This window comes from Xyrauchen texanus, chromosome 38 (assembly GCF_025860055.1).
Source record: "Xyrauchen texanus isolate HMW12.3.18 chromosome 38, RBS_HiC_50CHRs, whole genome shotgun sequence".
NCBI lineage: Eukaryota > Metazoa > Chordata > Actinopteri > Cypriniformes > Catostomidae > Xyrauchen > Xyrauchen texanus.
This window is the reverse complement of record NC_068313.1, coordinates 16,758,128-16,780,253: the sequence shown is the minus strand read 5'-3', so window position 1 is coordinate 16,780,253 and position 22,126 is coordinate 16,758,128. Positions and strand designations below refer to the sequence as shown.

The 22,126-nt window shown below is 36.4% G+C and overlaps 2 protein-coding genes across 2 annotated transcripts; both read left to right on the top strand.

The window, feature by feature from the left end:
* The first annotated feature begins 3,627 nt into the window (after positions 1–3,627).
* cryaba (crystallin, alpha B, a) lies at positions 3,628–6,174 on the top strand. The gene is made up of 3 exons (XM_052110432.1): positions 3,628–3,869; positions 4,058–4,180; positions 5,129–6,174. Exons 1-3 carry the CDS (start codon positions 3,678–3,680, stop codon positions 5,339–5,341), a joined length of 528 nt encoding a protein of 175 aa, XP_051966392.1. The 5' UTR covers positions 3,628–3,677; the 3' UTR covers positions 5,342–6,174.
* A 1,246-nt stretch (positions 6,175–7,420) lies between these two features.
* Positions 7,421–17,090, top strand: LOC127631796 (coatomer subunit delta-like). Its single transcript, XM_052110142.1, has 10 exons — positions 7,421–7,605; positions 10,392–10,655; positions 10,764–10,943; positions 11,883–12,085; positions 12,175–12,339; positions 13,283–13,448; positions 14,009–14,156; positions 14,315–14,423; positions 14,526–14,730; positions 15,994–17,090. Exons 1-10 carry the CDS (start codon positions 7,603–7,605, stop codon positions 16,081–16,083), a joined length of 1,533 nt encoding a protein of 510 aa, XP_051966102.1. The 5' UTR covers positions 7,421–7,602; the 3' UTR covers positions 16,084–17,090.
* Positions 17,091–22,126: the final 5,036 nt, after the last annotated feature.

The following is a 22,126-nucleotide window of genomic DNA, read 5'->3' as shown; positions in this document are numbered from 1 at the left end:
GAAGTTTATTAGTGCAGCTATCTTTAGTGGTCGAAAGGAAGAATAGCATGATGTTGATTGAGTAACATTAGCTGATTGCAGGTTACAAGAGACAATGTAATGATCTGAGATGTCATCACTCTGTGGCATAATTTCTATAGTATCAATATCAACTCCATATGAATTCAATCTAGCATATGATTACATGAGTTGGTCCTGTCACATTTTGTCTGACTCCAAGAGAGTTTAGAATATCGATAAATACTTATACCAATGTGTAATTTTCATTATCTTTGTTAATGTTGAATTCACCAACAATTAAAGGTCTGTCTACAGTAACTACTAGATCTGATTGAAAATTTGCAAATTCACCAAGGAAATCAGAATATGGCCTGGGTGATCTGTATACTGTAGCAAGCCCAAAAGTGGACCGAGGTTTTTTAATTGTATCTGACGGTGTCACAGTAAGCATTATTAGTTCAAAGGACTTACATTTATATCCTGTCCTCTGAGTAACCCTAAAATCCTCACTGTAAATTGCAGCAACACCTTCTCCTCAACCGTTCATTTATAACAATAACATGGGAGAGTAGATTAATTTAAACTAATATATTCATCTGGTTTATACCAAGATTTTGAATAGAAAGATCTCTTTCCACTCTAAATTAATCTACAAACAAATAGAGAAAAACTAAAAGTTGATCCAGTCAGAATTTATTCCTTGATGTTTACAAGCAATGTGTGACAACCTTTCACAAATCGCATGCCCGAATCAGCACATGAGTTTGAGCTCCACCCTGTCGGGCCTTCAGAATTTCTACAGAATCCCTCAACAGTGCAAACGAATGAGCAACTAAAGTCAGATTGTCAGATTCATCAGCCAATCAGATTGATTTATTTGTTCTTGGTGGGTGTGATCTTTAGGATATGTCCCAGTCGAGGCCTTCTAGCTGGCCATGAGTGACGCAATCACGCTTTAAGTGATGTACTGAATTCAAGAGCAAAGAGCGCAAGCTCGTCATTACTGCCGCTATCACCATTGTGAAAGACATCCTTATGGATTTAAAAACACGAGATGTTCTGCATGACTGTGTGATTTTTTAATGTATTAAACAGGAAAGGACAGTGCTTTTTGCATTGTTATAGCAACATCAGGAGTTTTCTAAGTGTAAATTAGGCTACTTGTGCATTCATTGTCGGATCAAGTTTTGAAAAGTAGTGCTGCATTGCATTCAACCCGGAAAATAGGATTTTACAACTTCCAACTAGGAAAAGTGCAGTTGGATGCATCCTTATATCTTGTAGACTCGTGCAGAAATTATTAACTCCGATTTCACCGAGATGCAGGTACATGATGTCACACAAACATGCCGACACTCAGGGAGCTATACAAAGTAAGTGATAAAATCCCCTTTATTAAGTAATATCGATAAATGAGTTTGTTTCAACATTACAAGATATTAAAGCTTGTTTAACAAAAGCCTGCAGAAACATGTGTATAAAACATTTTATACCATGGTCTGGGTGAATACTCGATTCTGATTGGCTGCAGGGTGTCCGTTAAAAAGTGATAGAGGACACCTAGTAAAGTAGTTCTGGTGAAACTGCCTGTTTACCATTCGAAATTAATAAATAAATGCGCTGCCTACAACAGCTGTGAGTAACCATAGCAACAGGCAGTCACAGTATCCGTTAACAATTTGCTCTATCAAAACAAACATCTAACGTTAGATATTACATAGCCTACTAATACAACAATGAGCAACTTCGTTATTTCTTTTAACATTTATGGAGAATATGACAACTTTGACGACTGGGATGCTGCTGAAGAAAGAAAAAATGTAAATAAAACGGAGAAACGACACAAAGAGATAACACCGGGAGAATTGAATCAAATAGAAGACGAAAAAGATGAGATCAACATGAAAAAAAATACGAAATGGCCAGTAAATACACTCAGAGACTTTATTGTTCAAAAAGAAATGGACTCCAGCTTTGAAAATTACACCGCTGCTGCTCTGAATGAGACCCTGCGGGAGCGGACTATAAATATCTCCGGTTGCTAAATAAACCGTCAGGCAAGTTATTGTATTCTATCATGATGGTGTGTTGAACTAGTAATTAATATTGCACATTTGCACACTCATACACTGTCCTATGTATGTTGTACTGATGTACCTCAAAAATTTTTCCACCGGCCTGGTCATGTGGAAATAAACATTCTATTCTATTCTATTCTATTCTATTCTATTCTATTCTATTCTATTCTATTCAAGAGCTCATGAAATTGCTTGACAAAAGCCGTTTTCTTTCTTGTGTGTCTTTCCTGTACCAGTTTTGGCCGTTCCTTTTTTAAATACAAACTGAATTTAGTTACATCAAAGTCTTGATCCATGATTTGATAATTTTTCACCAGTCGCAGGTGGTATTAGAGGAGGAACATTCTTATTTTAGAGAGCATTTAATTTGACAAAATTCTGTGTAGTGCAACAAGAGTCAACAATATTTTTTGTCTGCTTTCTTGGAATAGAAAGATTGTCCATTTTAAACGTGTATCTTTTGTCAGCATTTAAATGTACACTTCAGAGTATTTAAGGACATATTCTTATTGCAATTGAATGTTCCTTTGAGACACCCTGATACACAAGAAGACTTCCACTTCTGTTGTTCCCCATACAGCAAAATATTTTTTGTCTGGCCAAAATATGTTATAAACAAAAATTTAAATCTTCAAATTTAAAAATAAATGACAAAATGATCTACAGGAGCAAGAAAATGCATTTCCAATTTTAAAATAAATTTTACATGTAAATGTAAATGTTTGTGGATTAGAGCAAACAATTTTAAAATAATTTGGACAATATTTATTTTAATGTTAGAATATACCAAAAATGACAAAAATATTTTGGAAACAGATAATGAAAATAGTTATATAAATATATTTTATGCCATTTTTGTATTTTTAAATACAATTGCAGTGTATAAAAATATATAATAAAAAAATAACATCACAAAATATGTTTTTGCCATATTGGTCAACAAGTTTGAATGAAGTCACAGGCCTGACTTCATGATAGTATGTAGGGTGGCATCTGAACTTATGCATCCAGGCCCATCACTCTCTCAAATAAATGTAAATTGGACAGCAGTGATGTTCCTCATTTAGAGGACTCATTTATCAAGGCTCACTGAAAGCAGATCACCAATCCTGCTGATTACAGCAGTCCCATCCATTTTAGGCCATAACATTATCTTTCTGCCTGAGTTCTCCTCTAATGCGAGCCAGGACAGAGCAGATTGTATCTGGCTGTTCCTGTCCAGGGCAGGGGGAGCAGAATCCATCCTGGCACAAGCCCTTGCTGGGGATGTGGCCAGTTGACATGGAGGCTTCATTCAAAACTATTCAAACTTAGCCAGTCAAATATTTTTCCAGGCTTGTGAGCAGAGGGGCATTATTCAGATTCCTGTGTTTGAGACTCTATGATCTCAGAGAGAGTGAATGGTGATTTAATAGGGTTTTGTTTGAATGAGCCAGAGGGGAGAGTAGCAAAAAACACTTTACCTCATAACTGGAGAAGGACCAGTGGGTGGCTGGGTAGTTTGCTGACTTGGTAGGTTAAGGTTTGCCATAAATACAGGGGCCATCAGCAGAACTTGTTGCAGATCCACTGTCATCTACAACACTCTGCTGTGATAAAATGGACATTCCTATCCAACTCTCCTGGCATCGCCGTCACTGGTCCCCAGGCTTCTTCCCACATCGGTTTTATGACCAGTATTTTGGGGAACACCTACCTGACAGTGATTTTTTTTCACCCTTGCACACCATGTTTTACTATCGTCCTTATTTCTGGCGCTTTCCAAATTCATGGAAGACTGGCATGTCAGAGGTAAGGAAACCTCCTTGCAACCTTTCGCCACTGTTCATTTAGATCTATAGAATTTTCTTTAACAACATGTTCCATAGTGTGTAAAATAAATTATTCCATATTATAGCTACCATGGATTCCAGTGAGAACTGTGTATGTGTTCAGTGTTTTTGCAATATTTGGTTGCCAGACATTATTCTGATCCACAGGTGCGATCGGATAGAGATCGCTTTGTAATCAACCTGGATGTAAAGCACTTCACTCCAGAAGAACTGACAGTGAAGGTCAATGATGATTATATTGAGATCCGTGGAAAACGTGATGAACGACAGGTAACAAAGTAAACGTTTTTCTTTATTATTATTATTATTCTTTATTAATTTATTTGTATGTTGCTGTTATGTTATGAATGAATCTTGGTAGGCCATTTGCTCATTTCTACTACAATAATATAATGTGCCATGGTTGTTATTTATCTTTAATAACATAGATGGTGTCTGTCACAAGTTTTAAAAATTCACTTTTTATTTTTATTAAAACATTTTTATTAAGGGGCAATATTTTCCCACTGGAAAAATTATCACTGTCTTTATCTTTTTGGTGGCATACTTTTTCCCAACAAATAGAAACACAGTGTGACAGCCATGCATGTCAAATACTTCTGTTGAAACAACTGAAATACATTCTCAGCCAGAATGATCATGGTTTTAATTATCAAATACAAATAGAAATTGAGCTGCATTCTCAGGAATTTAAATTTTTTATTTTTAAGGTAGGCCTACAGTGCAAAGGCTACCCTCAAGGGGAACTTTTTTGGACCTCAAGTTAAAATATATATCTCCTTTTAGATAAACAATTGTACCCTTAGGACCTATTGTGTACCTCTAAAGGTACATATACATGTTTTGTTAATCTGAGAACAAAAATAAATCATTTTTTGTCTCCAAAAGGGCACAAATATGTACCCAAAACAAGGGTACCTACCACCCCAGTGATGGATTTGTAACTTAACCGGTACCCTTTGTTTTTCAGAGAGTGTGCAAATATTCCATAAATAGATATGATTTTTAACTAACCTATTATATATTTTATACCAAATATCAAATATTAATGAGTAACAATCAAATGTAATGATGAATATTAAATGAAACATAAAAAATTAGAAAAATTTAGATTTGTTTTTGCCCCCACATTTTAAATACCTGGGACATTTGTGGCAACTTTTGACTGTTTTGTACCTGGTTCATTTCTGACCCTAGCTGTCTGTCACTCTGTAACAGGATGAGCATGGCATTGTGGTGATAGAGTTTTACAGGAAGTATAAGATCCCAGCTGGTGTGGACCCAAGTGCCTTCACCTCCTCTCTGTCCTCTGATGGGGTGCTGACCATTTGCGTACCTCGCCACCTGTTGGAGATCACTGAGCCACATCACTTATGGAGAAAATCCAGCAGGAGTGAAATAAACCGTTCGATAGTTCACGTCTGCTTCTAGTCTCCAAACAAGATCAAGTAACGCCACCATTAAAACAGACAGAAGATCACATGCTTTACCGTAAAACAGTAGAATCTCAAAATGTTGTGTAAACAGAAATATCTGTCCAAATTAGAGTGTACAATACAATATCAGACAAAAAACACACAGAAGAATGGTCAGTGAGCCCAGGTTGTTATACGAGTTTGTTTGGTTTGTTATATTTATGGCCTACAGTGCAGAGATGTATGTAATCATGTGGCAGACTTGGATGGTAATTGTAACATTGGCTTTGGGAGGAAGCAATTGTAATGGGATGTGTGTTTTTAGAAATACACAGGTCAAAATGTTGGGTATATAGGTCAATAATGGGAAAGTCATCTGTCTTGGGCTATGTTGTGTATTTGAATGTAAAGTTCACAATATACATAAACAAAGCATCTTTATTTGATACTGTGGTCTAAACCAATGGGCTAATTGAGCTGCATGTGTTTTGCTGATTATTGTTCCATTTACTGGACAGCAATAATGTGAAGAATAAATGCATGTGTCTAATCTGTATGAGGTTGCATATCTATTCTGCAAAACAGTTAAACAAATTGGTCAGTGGTACAACTAGAACATGTCATGGATCACAAACATTTATGACCAGACACCTTGTAAAATGTGGTGTAATTTGTGTTTGGACTGATGAGGGAAGGGGTGTGGCTATTATTATTACCACCACATAATACATTTTGTTGATTACTGTAATTCACAATTTGTTTTAGTTTGTACCATATGTTTTAAAGTGATGTGTTATAACTGACAAGTAACTGTAATTTGCACCATTGGTGATGCTCATTAAAAACTACAAATAATTGGTTGTTTCTGCTTGTTTACCAAAAGTTGTCTTCTATGGACATCAAACTGCTTCTAACTAGCATAAACCAATTCTAATAAATCATACCAAGTTATACACATTTTTGCCACTTCACAGTGACCCCAAAAAGTATTTAGACCCTGGAGACACACTTAAAATGGATTAGATGATAAAAAATGTAATATCAAATGGCACCTGCAAACAAATGATGTTTGACATTTTTGCTCTTTCTTTTAAGGTATGGACATATGAAATCCGATACCCTCAAGGTCCAACAGGTATAGTTGTTTATTAAACTGACATGTTCCATTAACATTTAAAAAACAGAAAAGGATTTATTAATGCAAATGTGTTTTGTCTTAGTTTTTGGATTGAATATCCATTTATTATTTTAATCATTTTTGTAAAGTATTTTGTTTGAAAAGGTGATGCTGTCTTTCTTTCAAATTAGATAATTTTATATCAGTGAACTCGTGTATGAACATTGCCATATATTATGTTTCTGTATGGGACCACTTGGTTTGATATACAATATCTAATGCAATAACATTCAATCCTTTTTAAGTGTGGCTTAAAGAGAGAGTTCACCCAAAAATGAAAATTATCTAATAATTTACTCACCCTCATGCCATCCCAGATGTGTATGACTTTCTTTCTTCTGCAGAACACAAACAAAGATTTTTAGAAGAATATCTCAGCTCTGTAGGTCCATACAATGCGAGTGTATAGCCGCGGGAAGTAGGGGTGCTGAGGGTGCTGCAGCACCCCCTGTTGGCGTTCCAGCCCACCCTGTGAATTGCTGTCAAAATAGTGTACGTGTATGCATGAAAAGTTAATGACAATTCATTAATGTTATTTGAAAACCATCATGTTCTTTGTTAATCTTGTTAACGAAAATTATGATGAACATTTTCAGGGATATTTTTATACCATTGACAATAACAAAGATGCCCATAAAAAGATTATGACAACAATTAAATTATTTTAAATGAAACTATCATTTTTTCGAAAACGTGAGGAGAGAAACATTATACAGTAAGCCATTAAAAGTGCACTAACGATGTTTTCAAAAAAATAATCAAGAAATAATGTATTAAATAATTCAGGCTTACTGTTGTTGATTTTACCGCTTGAGCTGGTTGAACTGAGCTGAGCATGAGTAGTCGCTATTTTCCACCGCTAGATGTCGCCATCTGTCCCCCGCATCAGCTCTCTTCTGCCACTGACACATCGCAACTTTTTCCGGTTGGACTCTGGTGGAGACGTGGCTCTGTTTCTTCCAATATTACGAGTCAAGCTGCATGCTACCGTTTGCACTGAGCATAAGTCACCATTCAGAGCATTTTATTTTTGAAACAGCTGGACAGACAGGGTCCGTTTTTGAGTCCACGGACGGATCATCTTTTAAAGGGGAACAGAAATGGTATGACAGCTTATTGTTTTTAGCAGGACTGAGCTATCTGCTAGCATTATTGCTCACCAGCCATTTAGCCTTAAACTTTCCAAACTCTTGCTCTTGCTAGTGACACTTTCAGGAAAGTGTCTCTTTCATCTGTCTTTGCTTTTCAGGAGTCATTGAAGTATTATTACATGCTAGCTAGAGAATTTGATATCTGATACAACTAGGCAGCTAATTTAAGTACCATCAGGAGTAATTACAGTTAAATTAATGAATGTACTGTTTGTATTTACACATCGAAAAATTTATCTAATTAATGTATTATTCTCTTTATTATAGATAGTATATGTATAGATTGCATAACGACTGCAGCTAGCAGGGTTTGACAGTATAAATGTTGAATTTATAACTCATCAGACTGTATGTAACCTGTGTGGTAGCCTATATACGATACATTGCACAAAATATGGCTTCGAATGAAGTTGGCAGCTTTTATCAATGGCGTAAAATACAAATATTACGTGAATGGTCATTTATTCACGTTTCCAACATTCTTTTAACAATGTTCATGACTTTTTCTGTCATTCGCAATTACTGGATAGGATTTAAATATATATTTATATACATAATAATAATTTTGAGATTACATTCACAAAGATCAATTTCTTGGTGATGAAACATTGTGTAGCCAAGAATAACTAAAACAGATGTTCTATTCTATTATAGAATAGATGTTCTAGTTCTATTCCATATAGACAGTTGAAGTCCGAAGCTTACATACACCTTCACCAAATATATTTAACTCTATAAAACTATATAGAGTTATACTATATACTTAACACTATATTTAGCTTTTCCATAATTCTTATATTTAATCATAGAAAACATTCCCTGTTTTAGGTCAGTTAGGATCACTACTTAATTTAAACAATGTGAAATGTAAGAATAATAGTAGAAATAATTATTTATTTCAGCTTTTATTACTTTCATCACATTCCCAGTGGGTCAGAAGTTTACATACTCTTTGTTAGTATTTGATAGCATTGCCTTTAAATTGTTGAACTGGGGTCACATTTTTTGGGTTACTTTCCACACTCTTCTCACAATAAGTTGCTGAATTTTGGCCCATTCCTCCAGACAGAACTGGTGTAACTGAGTCAGGTTTGTAGGCCTCCTTGCTTTCACACGCTTTTTTTAGTTCTGCTCACAAATTTTCTATCGGATTGAGGTCAGGGCTTTTTGATGGCCTCTCCAATACCTTGACTTTGTTGTCCTTAAGACATTTTGCCACAACTTGCCACTGGTCTTGAGATGTTGTTTGAATACCTCCACATCATTTTCCTTCCTCATGATGCCATCTATTTTGTGAAGTGCACCACCTACAGCAAAGCACCTCCACAACATGATGCTGCCACCCCCTTGCTTCACGGTTGGGATGGGGTTCTTCGGCTTGCAAGCCTCACCCTTTTTCTTCCAAACATATCGATGGTTATTATGGCCAAAAAGTTACATTTTTGTTTCATTACAACAGAGGACATTTATGCAAAAAGTAAAATGTAGATATATATACTTTTACTTTTACAGGCCTGCAAATCACCATTTTAAAATTCCCAAAAGTTTAAAGTGTTTGATGATTGTTGAAAGTTTCATGTAATAACTTTTTATTGAAACAATACATGGAATAATGCTTTACTATTTTGCAGTGTATTTCTCACATTTGAATACATTTCTCAGTCAGTTTTAGTTGATCAAGCATGTTTGACAGACTCTTACTAATGTAAACAAAAAGTTTGTCATGTCTTCTCCACTGGCTGGGATTTTTTTAAAATAGTTTTGTGTGCCCTCACAATAGTTTTCGTGCTCTTTGAAATAAATTTACCATGGTTTTACTACAGTAACAATATATAAACCATGATATTCATTGTGAAAACATTTGAATAATACAGGAAACAAAAACAATGGCAATAAAAATCATAATTTTGTAGTTACTACGGTTTTACAAATACCATAGTTTAACCACAGTATTTGTAATAATACAACAGTAGAACAATGGTTACTATATGGATAAAGTATACTGTATTAAAACCATGGTTTCCGCCAATGTAAAACAATGTTTTGCATGGTTTCCGTATGTAAAACATTTTTTTTTTTTTTTTTTTGAAGAGAGTTAATTAGATGGGATAGTTCACCAAAAAATTTAAATTCTCATCATTTACTCACCCCCATGCCATCCCAGATGTGTATGACTTTCTTTCTTCAGCAGAACATAAACTCTGCTCTGTTGGTCCTTACAATGCAAGTGGATGGTAATCGGCCTTTTGTAGCTCAAAAAAATCACATAAAGGAAACATAAAAGTAATCCATATGACTCCAGTGTTTAATCCATGTCTTTAGAAGCGATATAATAGATATATAAAACCACCATGCAACTTCTCTCGTTAATGTGCACTGCGCTCATTCAACCATAAACATTTACTCGTGGAGCTGCCAGTTCTCTTAACCCTTTCATTTTTAAACAGTGACATACACATACTGTCATTACTATAAATGCAATTTCATGACATCATATAAATTAATAGAATGTGAAATGAATGTGATTGAAATAGCGAGAAACGGAGTATGAAATAAAATGTGCAATCTATATGTGTGTATAAATATATATACAGGTTTTGTTGCTGTGTTGTTTTTGGGTTGTTGACAACTATACAGCAATGCTGAAGCAAACTCATAAAGATAACATATTGTAATTGTATGTTGTTTGTGTAGTTTTTTATATTAATCATTTTTTTATATCGATCTTATTTTTGCAGGTGCTCTTGGCAGCAGCGGTGTGCACTAAGGCGGGAAAAGCCATAGTGTCACGACAGTTCGTAGAGATGACGCGAACCCGCGTTGAGGGCCTGCTGGCTGCTTTTCCCAAACTGATGAACACAGGGAAGCAACACACTTTTGTGGAAACAGAAAGTGTACGCTATGTCTACCAGCCCCTGGAAAAACTCTATATGGTTCTCATTACTACAAAAAACAGCAACATTCTGGAGGACTTGGAGACATTAAGGCTTTTCTCCAGAGTGGTAAAGCTTCATTTTTCTGCATAGAAAAGTATATATCATGCGTTATCATACGTTATGCAGATGTTTTCTGAATAAATGATGGGTCTCCGTCTGTCCCTGAATATTCAGATCCCCGAGTATTGCCGCGTGCTGGAGGAGGGGGAGATCTCTGAGCACTGTTTTGATCTCATATTTGCATTTGATGAGATTGTAGCTCTGGGCTACAGGGAGAATGTTAACCTGGCGCAGATTCGCACTTTTACTGAGATGGACTCGCATGAAGAAAAAGTCTTCAGGGCAGTCAGAGAGGTGAGCTGTTCCCTTTAGTTTGATGAAACATCTGATGCAATGTTGCTCTATGCTTTAAAGGAATCATTCACCCCCCCAAAAAATTAAATTATTTAATTAGTTACTCACCCTCATTTCTTTTCAAAGTAACCATGTCTGTCAATCCCCAAAAAGGATTACCGTATTTTCCGGAAATAAAGTCACATCAGAATGTAAATTGCTCCTTGTCAAAACTGTAGAGAGGAAAAAAACACATAAATCGTATCTCTTTGCAAGTCACACTGACAGAGGTTGCATACAGCAGGCATTATGACCCAGGAGCAGGAGCCCGACTTCCCTTCAGCTGCTCAGTACCATGTCAACAATCACTATGTTAAGATTTGCCTCAGGTTCTTCACATCATATTATGGTGTTTTTGAGCTTGTTTTCATCGAGAGCATCTGCTTTAAGTAATTGTTAAGTTTCGGATATTTGCAATCCTCTTTGCACTGCACTAATTACCTGGTTCACTGACTGATATTTTTTTACTACGAGTTTGATGAAATGTAATTTTGTGGGCATGTGAGTAGTTGCGGGACATCTCAGACGATGAAAAAAAAAATTTGGTTAATATTACGGAAAATACAATAAACTAGAAAAGTAGTCCATATTACTCCTGCACAATATTCCATGTCTTCTGAAGCCATATGATAGCTTTGGGTGAAGAACTGACTTAAATTTAAGTCATTATTCACTGATGCTATAGTGCTTTTATACTGCTTTTTTGTAGTTTGTCTTTTTGAGCTTTAAAGATGGGGTCAATATGAACTGTCATTGTATTTAACTTACCTGTGTGACAGTTCTTTAAAATTCTGTAAGTAGTAAATAAGTGAGAGGAGTGAGTGAATGAGGGGAACATTTACATTTTTAAACTTTGAATCAGGCAAGCGCCATTTTTCTCTTAATATTTCACTTTTTCAGACCCAAGAAAGAGAGGCAAATGCTGAGATGAAACGGAAGGCCAAAGAGTTACAGAGAGCAAGACAAGATGCTGAACGTTCAGGAAAGAAAGCACCAGGCTTTGGAGGTTTTGGAAACTCCGGAATGGGCAGTGTGACATCTTCTTCGATCATCACAGATACAATACAACCAGAGAAGTCTAAAGTGGCTCCTACTTCAGTCAGGTTTGAGCTTTAACTGTAGATCGTATCAAACCATCTGAACACATATGTACAGTATAAACATAAGATAATCACTTTTATGTATCCTGTAGGCCCAGTGGACCAAGTAAAGCACTTAAGCTGGGTGTTAAAGGGAAAGAGGTGGAGAACTTTGTGGACAAACTGAAGTCAGAGGGAGAAAACATTGCCACATCCGGTGCAGGAAGGAAAGCAGGAGAGGCATCTAAAGTCCTTCAGCCTCCAGTGAATACAGAGAGGTATCACATGCTGTTTGTATTTTTTAAGGACCTTTCTCATCTTACTCCTTTATTACATACAACATTGGGTTGCACAGTCTTTGATTAATATTGCCTAATTTCCAAATTCCATATGCAAAACTTAATTTGTTATCCTATTGTGATCATATTATTGACTACGTATTACAGAGAGTATGGGCTAGTTTATAGTAGAGGGTTTTTTAAATGTATTTATTTTACTTTGTTGGGCTGCGATCACTTTAATTTATTTGAAAATGGGCATACATTTCAAAATCCCTTTCTTAAAGAAAAAGTTTGTATACTGCACATAGAAATATAAGGATCTTTTTTTATTACACGGTGGCCTGGAATACTCAATTCTGTTTGTTCAATGGTACCATCTAGCGGTCTGAAATTTGAAATTGCTCTGTTCTGCGAGCCGTCTCTCCTGCGTCATGTAGCACTCTGCAATTTCTAATGTTTCTGTTTCTAATGAAGTCATTTCAGTTCAAATCAGTGTTTCATGTGCATTTATTTGGCCAGTATTCTTCCAATAAGATGCATAGTGAGCAGTTAGACGTTCATTAATGACTAAATAAACACCAACAGAACTACGATGCAAGGATTTCAGCTGTTCAGCTATTTATTTCTTCTCACTTAATTACACCATTTCAATGCAAGTCAATGTTTCGTGTTCATTTATTTGTCAAGTAGACTTGTAATTGGTGAAATAATGAGTCGTCGATCATTTTCACATAACTCCAAAGCACAACGGAGGTGAAATTTTAGCTGTTCTGCATTTGTTTCCCTTCTCAGATTACATAATTTCAACACAAATCAATATTTTATACCTACTAATCTTCTAATTTGTCACTTATCATGTAAACAAACAGTTGCCAGTGTTTGTTCAGCTAGTCATTATTATTAATGGCAATTTGTGACCTCTATTCCCTGTGTTCATCAGTGTACATCTGAGGATAGAGGAGAAGATCTCTCTCAACTGTGGTCGGGATGGTGGGCTGCAGAACATGGAGGTTCTGGGCATTATCACTCTGACAGTTACAGATGAAAAATATGGCCGCATTTCCATACTCGTCAACAACAATGACAAGAAAGGAGCCCAATTACAGGTGTGTGAAGCACTCTGGATGAATGTCATGGTCTGGAACCCCAAACGGGTTCACAAGGGGTTTGTAAAATGGGGTTTGTAAAATAATTATTAAATAAATAAATAAAATAAAAATAAGTAATATAATTTAATAATGCTTAGGAAAAAAGTAATACAATAACAAATAATGAAATAAAAATAATTTTTAAAAAGTTTTAATACATTTACAAAAATTATAACTGAAATATTGCATGGGTGAGCATGTGAAGATGTTGTAAAACTCTGTTGTAAAACATTTTCAGAGGGTTCAGTTTTTATTTTGGTAGATTAGATATTCAATATTTAATATTTTTCAATATTTCATCAGCTGAACGATTGACTTACAGGTTCACAGTAGTACGTCATATTGAAATGATCATAATTCTATCCATGCTTAAAAGGATAGCTTGCAGATAAAAAATAAATGTAGAACAATACATGTTCAGTAGAACAATAATCTTAATTTATTTGTCTGGAAAGTGTGGCTTCATTTTTAGAAGAACAGCATGTTTTTTTATTTTTTTTTTATTTATTATTCTTCAGACTCACCCTCATGTCGACAAGAAGCTGTTCATCACAGAGTCTCTGATCGGTCTGAAAAACCAGGAGAAGTCCTTCCCTCTTAACAATGATCTGGGAGTTCTCAAGTGGAGGTTACAGAGCACAGACGAGTCCCTTATTCCTTTAACCAGTGAGTCTTCTCTTTACATCAACACTTACATAAAAATAAATAAATAATTAAATGCAAGGATTGTGCAGAAAAGATTACTCTTTAAATTTTCTTAAGTTCCACTTTGGATTTTAGTTCCATTATTAGAAGATGTCTTTAAGTGTAGAATGTTTCCGCAGTTAACTGCTGGCCATCAGAAAGTGAAAGTGGCTGTGATGTCAATATTGAGTATGAGCTTCAGGATGAGGGACTTGAGCTCAACGATGTTGTCATTACTATTCCTGTGCCGTAAGTGCATATTCATATTCTGTGAAATCATCCTAAACAAAAGTTTTTTTTTACTGTTTATTTTTTTAATATTTTTATAGAAACATACTTTTGGTTCTGCAGGTCAGGTGTAGGCGCTCCTGTAATTGGTGATCTGGATGGGCAGTATAACCATGATAACAGGAAAAACATCCTTGAGTGGTCGCTGCCTGTAATAGATGTGAAGAACAGGAGTGGCAGTATGGAGTTCAGTATACCTGGCAAACCCAATGATTTCTTCCCAATCAATGTTTCTTTTGTCTCCAAACGCAACTTTTGTGACATTCAGGTAAGAAGTGCAATTGTGTCACTGTTTCATAAGATAAATCAGCAATAAAACAAATATTATACAATATTATATAGATAATATATTATACAGGATTCTCAAGGTCATGGAAATTCTGGAAATGTCAGGGAATTTTAAGATTGTGTTTTCCAGGCCAATGGAATAATGCTCTTGTCTAAAATAAAAAATGCTTGCAAGCCATAGTGTGGTCCGATTAATTAGTGAATCATTCTTTTAAGTCAGTTCTTTTCAATGAATTCGTGAACACACAAATCTGTCTAAATCAGGGTTCCCTTGGATCCTTAAGTCATAAAATATCCTAAATTCAGTTTTCCAAAGTTTAAGATCTTAAAAAGTCTTAAATGATACGACAGAAGTCTTAATTATCATTTAAAGAGGTCTTAAATTTGGGTGTGGAAAGACAGGAATATTGATACGACCTAATGTGATTATCAGATTCAAAAGATTATGATCTGATTAAATAAATGCATGCTCTACGTCCTTCAGAGCGAACAGCGGCATTGTTGCATTTTCTCCAAGCATGCAGCGGCTTCTGATTGTTTTCAGTTGCAGAAAAGTTTTTTATGCATTTATGATAAGCGATAACTAATGATCAATTGATGATGATGATATAGTGTTGATGAAATAGGACAGTGTTTAATTTAAATTTTTTACACTGTAATACGTTGTAGATTATTGTAGGAGTGCACATTTTATTTCCCTCATCTCTTTGAATGAGCAGCTGGAAGCAGTGAAGCTCAAACCTTTCAAAATAAGACACACCCGTCCAGCTGCACCTCACACGGCAGTGACTCTGACCTTACCCCGCTGCCCACTGCTCATCGCCCCATCAGAGGGCACTTCCCTCTGACACTTTTCCTCTGCTCCTCCTCCTCCTGTCTGTCTGTCTCAAGGTTCAGCTTTAAAGGAAAAATGTCCACGCTATGAATCAAATCTTTTCAAATCTTAAACTTGCATATATCCTAGCCTGTTTTACTGATAAGCAATGTTAAGGCCATGTAGAATGTGTGCCCCTGCCTGTTTAAGGAAGAGCCTGTAATACATGATTTATTTTGAGATTGTGTGGTTTTGTTTTGGTATGGGGATACAGTAACTTTATTTGTTCAGTTCTTAAAAAAAGATCTTTTTAAAATCTGTATTCAGCGATCACAAAGGCCTGGAAAATTCAAGGAAATTCAACCATGTATAGAAAATAGTAAAAGTGAGACAGATCATGGCTTTACATCTGTTGTTCTGTTTCTGCAGGTTGGCAAGGTGACGCATGTGGAAGGAGGCAGTCCAGTAAAATTCTCCACTGAGACGTCATTTGTTGTGGACAAGTATGAGATCCTGTAAATGTTTCCAGGAGGAAGATGTTTGTGTTTACCTGCCAGCCAGCTTAATGGTCCAGAGACCGTGCTGGACATTAACAGTACTTTCAAAAACATCCTCTGTGAAGTAGGCTGCAGTATTTCTGTTTATCTGAGAAAGGAAAATAGTCTGCCTTTATATAAACTGGACTCTCTGCTGCTCAATACTAAACTGCACTTGCCAGCAAAAATACAGGAGTGTGAAATACAGCCCTGCACCTGAAGACATCAAGGGAAGATCAGTATCGTATCTTATTGCAGATATAAAATAAGACTGAACCCAAAAGAACTCTTATAACTCTAGAAATAAATAAAAAGGAAGAAACGGATACTTGCACTTTGTTGCATGGATAAACCTTTTTAAATTTGTGACCTAATTGAGATCTGAACACATCTGATCATCACAGAATAGATGCTGGTTCTCTAATGGAAACTTAAACAGACCCAACATTGTAGTACCAAATGAGTGCATGCGTGCGTGTGAGATAATTAAATCAGTTGTGCCTGTGCTACATAAGAACTGACACTGCTTTAAATGTGCAGACCAAATTCAGAGACAGTAATTCACATTATTAAAATGTTCTGCTCTTCAGCTATTATTTCTTCATAAGTGTCATTGTCAACTTTAACACTGAGCACATGCTATTTTTTTCCCTTTTGTTTTCTCTTCAGTTATATTTATGTAATCATTTTTTTGAAGATATATAAACAGATCATTTTTCAGTTTTGTAAGTAATGTTACAAATAATGTTTAAACATTTCATTGCAGTCTGTTCCTTTCCTCACCCACATTGTTTGGATAAATTGGAAAATATATTCTCTCTGGCTTCAGGGATGTGAAGAACTGATTTATTTTTTGTATTTCCATAAAGTAAAATACATTTATCAATGCAAACTAAAAGATAATTAAATAATAAAGTTGGAATGCCAAGAGAAGGTTTACAACATTCCACTCTGCTATATGAATACCTTTAACCAATAAAATTTTAGAATTTGAATAAAAATGCATTTTGTGCACTCTTACTGTCTTTTTAATACGAAGGATTTGTGCAGAAATGTAAGTCCTTTTTCTTACTCTAAATATTCACTTTTACATCTGAAAATCACATGTGATGCCCGTTTAGTTTCATTTTCACGTTTGAAAGTGAAAGTTTAAGTGGAGATTTAGAGTAAAGAAGGACTTCAATATTGTTCTGTTTTTCACCCACACATATTATATTGATTCTGAAGGTATAGATTTAACCACTGGAGACATATAGAATATTTTTATGTTTCCTTTGTGGTTTTTGGAGCTACAAAGGTCTGATCACCATTCACTTACATTGTATGGATCTACAGAGCTGAGATATTGTTCTAAAAGCCTTGGTTTACATTGTGCTGAAGGAAAACATCTGGGATTGCATTAGGGTGAGCAGTACTGCCGCTCCCTATAAGCAGACTACGCAGTCTGCATAGGGCAACGACTTCCCCTAGGAGGGCACTAGAAAGTCCACCGTCTGCCCTTACTCGCACATTACACATTATTCAAGTACCCAAAAGCAGTTGCAGAACATAGATGATCGTTTTGCGCTCACATCACTCGAACAACCCCCCCACCATTATGTTTGCAATCAAACCTGATCATGGTGTTACAAAGATAATAATAATTTATTTCAAACATATAATAACTCAAAGTAAATGCATAATAATGTCAAGAAAATTAACATCAAGAAACAGAAATTAACTGCAAAATTCTGAAAATTAAATTAGAGTATCAAACAGAAGACTCAGAGTAAACATTTTGCAATTTCAAACTTTCTGTAGTATTTTGTTTTATGTGTATGTGTGTGTGTGTGTGTGTCAGATGCTGTCATCAACAGATGATTTGGAACACCAACAAAGACCAAAAGATGGCTGTAGAGCTCCACTTATTGATGTCCTGATTCTCTTTATCTCTGCTTGAGGGTCTGTTGTCATCTTACCCATTCATGTCTGAGTGTTTAGCAAAAGTACTCTGTGTTAGAGTCTCACCTGTCAATTTCTGTGTGTAAGTGTGTTTGTGTGTGAGTGTGTGTGTATGTTTTGCACTGAGGATGTTTTAGGGTCTCACCCTGTAATTTCTGTGTCTTTTTACGACCACTTAGACCAACTGAATCAAGCCTAATTTGTTTTAATGTTCAGATGGCAAATCGAGGAGAAGTCACCAAGTCTTGTACTGCTTAGAAAAGGAAACCTTTTTTATTTATTTTGGTAAAAAATAACTGAATACCATAGGAGGGTTGAGTAATAAGTAAAACAATTTGGTTACAATTTTAGAGAAGCAGTTAGTCATTTGTAATGGATTACTTTTCTGAGTAACACACAAGTACAGGACGCTTGAGCATTCGTAGACTTCAATAAGGACTCAAGCCATTTTCAGGGACCAGAATACAAATTGTACAGAACACAATACAATCTGCGGTGCATGGGCTCTTTTCATCTGAGCCAGTAACCAACCACCTGTAGCAACATGCTAAAAAAAACATCCAGAACAGCGAGCATCACTCACTTTTTCATCTTTTTCTTCAGTTCATATAATATCGTTGCAAGAATGATAAGAAATATTTTTAATGATAAATTGAATCCCAGAGACAAGGCAATGGCATTCAGAGCTGATAATACATTAGGAATGGTTGAATAGAGGACATTCCTGCCAAAGAACTCCCACAGGAAATGAGGGGCACCTTGTGAGGGGAACTACTTTTCTGTCTGTCTTGTCTATCTGTCTTTCTTTCTTTCTTTCTTGAAAAATAGACTACAATTGCATATCTTACTGGAGTAATTCACTCGCAATTACTTCTTCCTCACAACAATAAAACACTCTGTCCTATTTTCCTACATCACATCTCAAAGCACAAAAACAATATTAAAGTAAATGAAGTTATAGTGATTTAATATCAAATTGCATCAAAACTCTTGGTAAATGCACACACTGAACTGCACCCTCTTTGAAAGAAAAACATAAAAAATGCATAAAATCTTGAATAGTGTACAATGACAACAAAGACCCCCCTTAACGAAAATCTGTTCAATTGTGGCCCCAAAGTGTATAATGATGGGGAAAGAAAATAAAAAATCAATATAAATGGAGTAACACAATTTTTTTGGATGTGTTAAAAATATTATTACAAAAGGGTTAAAAACTTGGCAAATACAAGAATGTCTCAGTTTATGCTTATTTCAATCCCTTGTGGCATTTTATAATATCTCAACTATATTACAACAATTTCTGATTTATTGTACTTGTAGAAAATCAACAGTGTACATTTTAGTACATGCCAATTTAGTTCATGCCAATGAACAGTATGGAGCTAGTTGCTAAATTTGGAAAAATTATTTAAAAGCTGTATAACATGCAGAAAGTCCACAATTTAAAGGTTCTTCACTACTGGTTCTTCCCATACTGCTCAAAATTGACCCATTGAAGACAATGGAATAAACAATTAGCTTTTTAAGTCTATTTTTTAATTATTATTATTGCTTTTTTTTATGGTCTTAACAAGTGACAACAATTGGTTCCAGTACCAAAAAATAAAATAAAAATATATGCATTATTTGTAACATATTCTTTACCTGTCCCGAATCAAAAATTACCTTAAGACTACAGGAGGGTTAAAGGTGTGTTCAGTCATTTTTTGTTTATGTCGTCTTGGACTTTGACATCTAGAGGCCTCGATGCAGCATCATTCAAACACAATAGTTTACAGTGACCGGTGCCGTTGTAGAAATTCACCATTCACAGTCAGCCATGATTAATTTAATCCAAGAGTGAAAGTGTCCAATAAAAGGGCGATTACTGAGATTTGGCAAACCGTATTTGGCTGGTCATGTGATCCTAACATGGCAGCCCCAATGAGGGGACCCTCTTCATGTAAAATCAATATGACTGGAGACTTCATCTCATGTGAGTGTACATGGTTTTACACGTACAGTATATCTATCTCAAAAATACTATTATTTTCTTTAGAGGGTAAGACTTTTTAATGAGGAAAATGGCACCCTATCTTACAAATGCAACATATATTTTTGCTTCTGACAAACACATTTTTGGTTTGATGTTTGCTGACGCTGTGGGGGTAAATACACATTAAATAAAAAGATTGGGAAACACTGTTTTACTAAGGTAAATGTTACATCAAAGTCCATGCCACTGACCACAGCTACGGGCAATATAATATGTGACCATCTACAGTATGACGGATGATCTGTATGTGAAACTCAATCTGTCTGGTTGAAACTGAAAGCTCAGTTGAATGCTGTTTCTAATCCACGAGGAAAGTTTTAGGGCAGGGCTGAGAAAGCAGATTTTACAGCTGATTTGTGAACGTGATGAAAGGACTGAAGGGTGTAGGCCGTACAAATGGGGACTGTATCTCTGCTGACCCATTTTCTTCAATGACCGCTGGCACTGGAGAAATGATGAGGTGAAGTCTGGGGGGAGTTTGCGGAGGAGTGATGCGTGGCCTGTGATTGGGATGAGGGAGGAAGTAAGATTGCTTGTGCACAGCACCATGAGAGCATCTGATTTGAATGGACAGCAGTTCTCACACTATCACTGCAGTAGGTAACAATATGGCTCTCTTGAGAGAAGGGGTGTATCCTTATTTGGGGTTGAGGGAAAAGAGGAAGGGGTGTTAATGACCACTCTCCTGGTCTTAAAGTGGGTGGGTCTTTCTCACGGATGAATGAAGAAACAGATAAGTACTGATCCAGGATTTGTTAAAGGGTCACATGAAAGAGTGAGAGAGGGCAGGGAGTGTAGCATGGGCTACAAACTTACATGGTCACAAGTGATTTTGGGGTTTGCATGAGGTTCTTCTAAAACATAATTATTTACAATTGATTAAGAGTTCAAGTCAAGTCAAGTGGTTTTATTGTCGTTTCAACCATATACAGTTAGTACAGTACACATTGAAATGAGACAACATTCCTCCATGCAAACGTGTGCAAAAAGTACAGGACAGTACAATAAATTAATAAAAATAAACAGGACAATAGGCACAGTAAGAGACAGTGCAGCGCCAACCAGTACACAGTAGTGCAAAAGATGACAGTTTCTAAAAATGCCAAATGTAAACATAACATACTATGAGATAGGGTTCTATGCACTTAGCAGTTATTGAGGTAGCAGCCAGTTATAAAGTGACAAAATTAAAGTGCATCTCAGGACATGTATGTGTGTTAGTCCAGTCTCTGAGTATTGAGTGGCTTGGGGGAAGAAGCTTGAGGGAAGAAGCTGTTACACAGTCTAGCCGTTAGGGCCCGAATGCTTCGGTACCTCTTGCCAGATGGCAGGAGGGTGAAGAGTTTGTGTGAGGGGTGTGTGGGTCGTCCACAATGCTGGTTGCTTTGCGGATGCAGTGTTTTTGTAAATGTCTTTGATGGAGGGAAGAGACCCCAATGATCTTCTCAGCTGTCCTCACTATCCTCTGCAGGGCTTTGCAGTCTGAAACAGTGAAAGTCCCAAACCAGGCAGTGATGCAGCTGCTCAGGATGCTCTCAATAGTCCCTCTATAGAATATAGTGAGGATGGGGGGTGGGAGATGTGCTTTCCTCAGCCTTCGAAGAAAGTAGAGATGCTGTTGGGCTTCATTGGTAATATAGCTGGTATTGAGGGACCAGGTGAGGTTCTCCGCCAGGTGAACACCAAGGAATTTGGTGCTCTTGACGATCTCCACAGAGGAGCCATCGATGTTCAGTGGAGAGCGGTCACTCTGTGCTCTCCTAAAGTCAACAACCATCTCTTTTGTTTTGTCGACATTCAGAGACAGGTTGTTGGCTCTACACCAGTCCGTTAGCTCTCTGTATGCTGACTCGTCGTTCTTGCTGATGAGACCCACCACGGTCGTGTCATCGGCAAACTTGATGATGTGATTCGAGCTGTGCATTGCTGCACAGTCGTGAGTCAGCAGAGTGAACAGCAGTGGACTGAGCACACAGCCCAGGGGGGCCCCAGTGCTCAGTGTGGTGGTGGAGAAGATGCTGTTCCCGATCCGGACTGACTGAGGTCT

What these genes read in the sequence shown, in the direction of transcription:
- cryaba (XM_052110432.1), top strand. Translation starts at nt 3,678, where the DNA reads ATGGACATTCCTATCCAACTCTCCTGGCATCGCCGTCACTGGTCCCCA. An exon ending in GGAAGACTGGCATGTCAGAG is followed by an intron (nt 3,870 to 4,057) that starts GTAAGGAAACCT and finishes TCTGATCCACAG; the next exon opens with GTGCGATCGGATAGAGATCG. An exon ending in GAAAACGTGATGAACGACAG is followed by an intron (nt 4,181 to 5,128) that starts GTAACAAAGTAA and finishes ACTCTGTAACAG; the next exon opens with GATGAGCATGGCATTGTGGT.
- LOC127631796 (XM_052110142.1), top strand. An exon ending in TCTTCAGGGCAGTCAGAGAG is followed by an intron (nt 10,944 to 11,882) that starts GTGAGCTGTTCC and finishes TCACTTTTTCAG; the next exon opens with ACCCAAGAAAGAGAGGCAAA. An exon ending in GTGGCTCCTACTTCAGTCAG is followed by an intron (nt 12,086 to 12,174) that starts GTTTGAGCTTTA and finishes TGTATCCTGTAG; the next exon opens with GCCCAGTGGACCAAGTAAAG.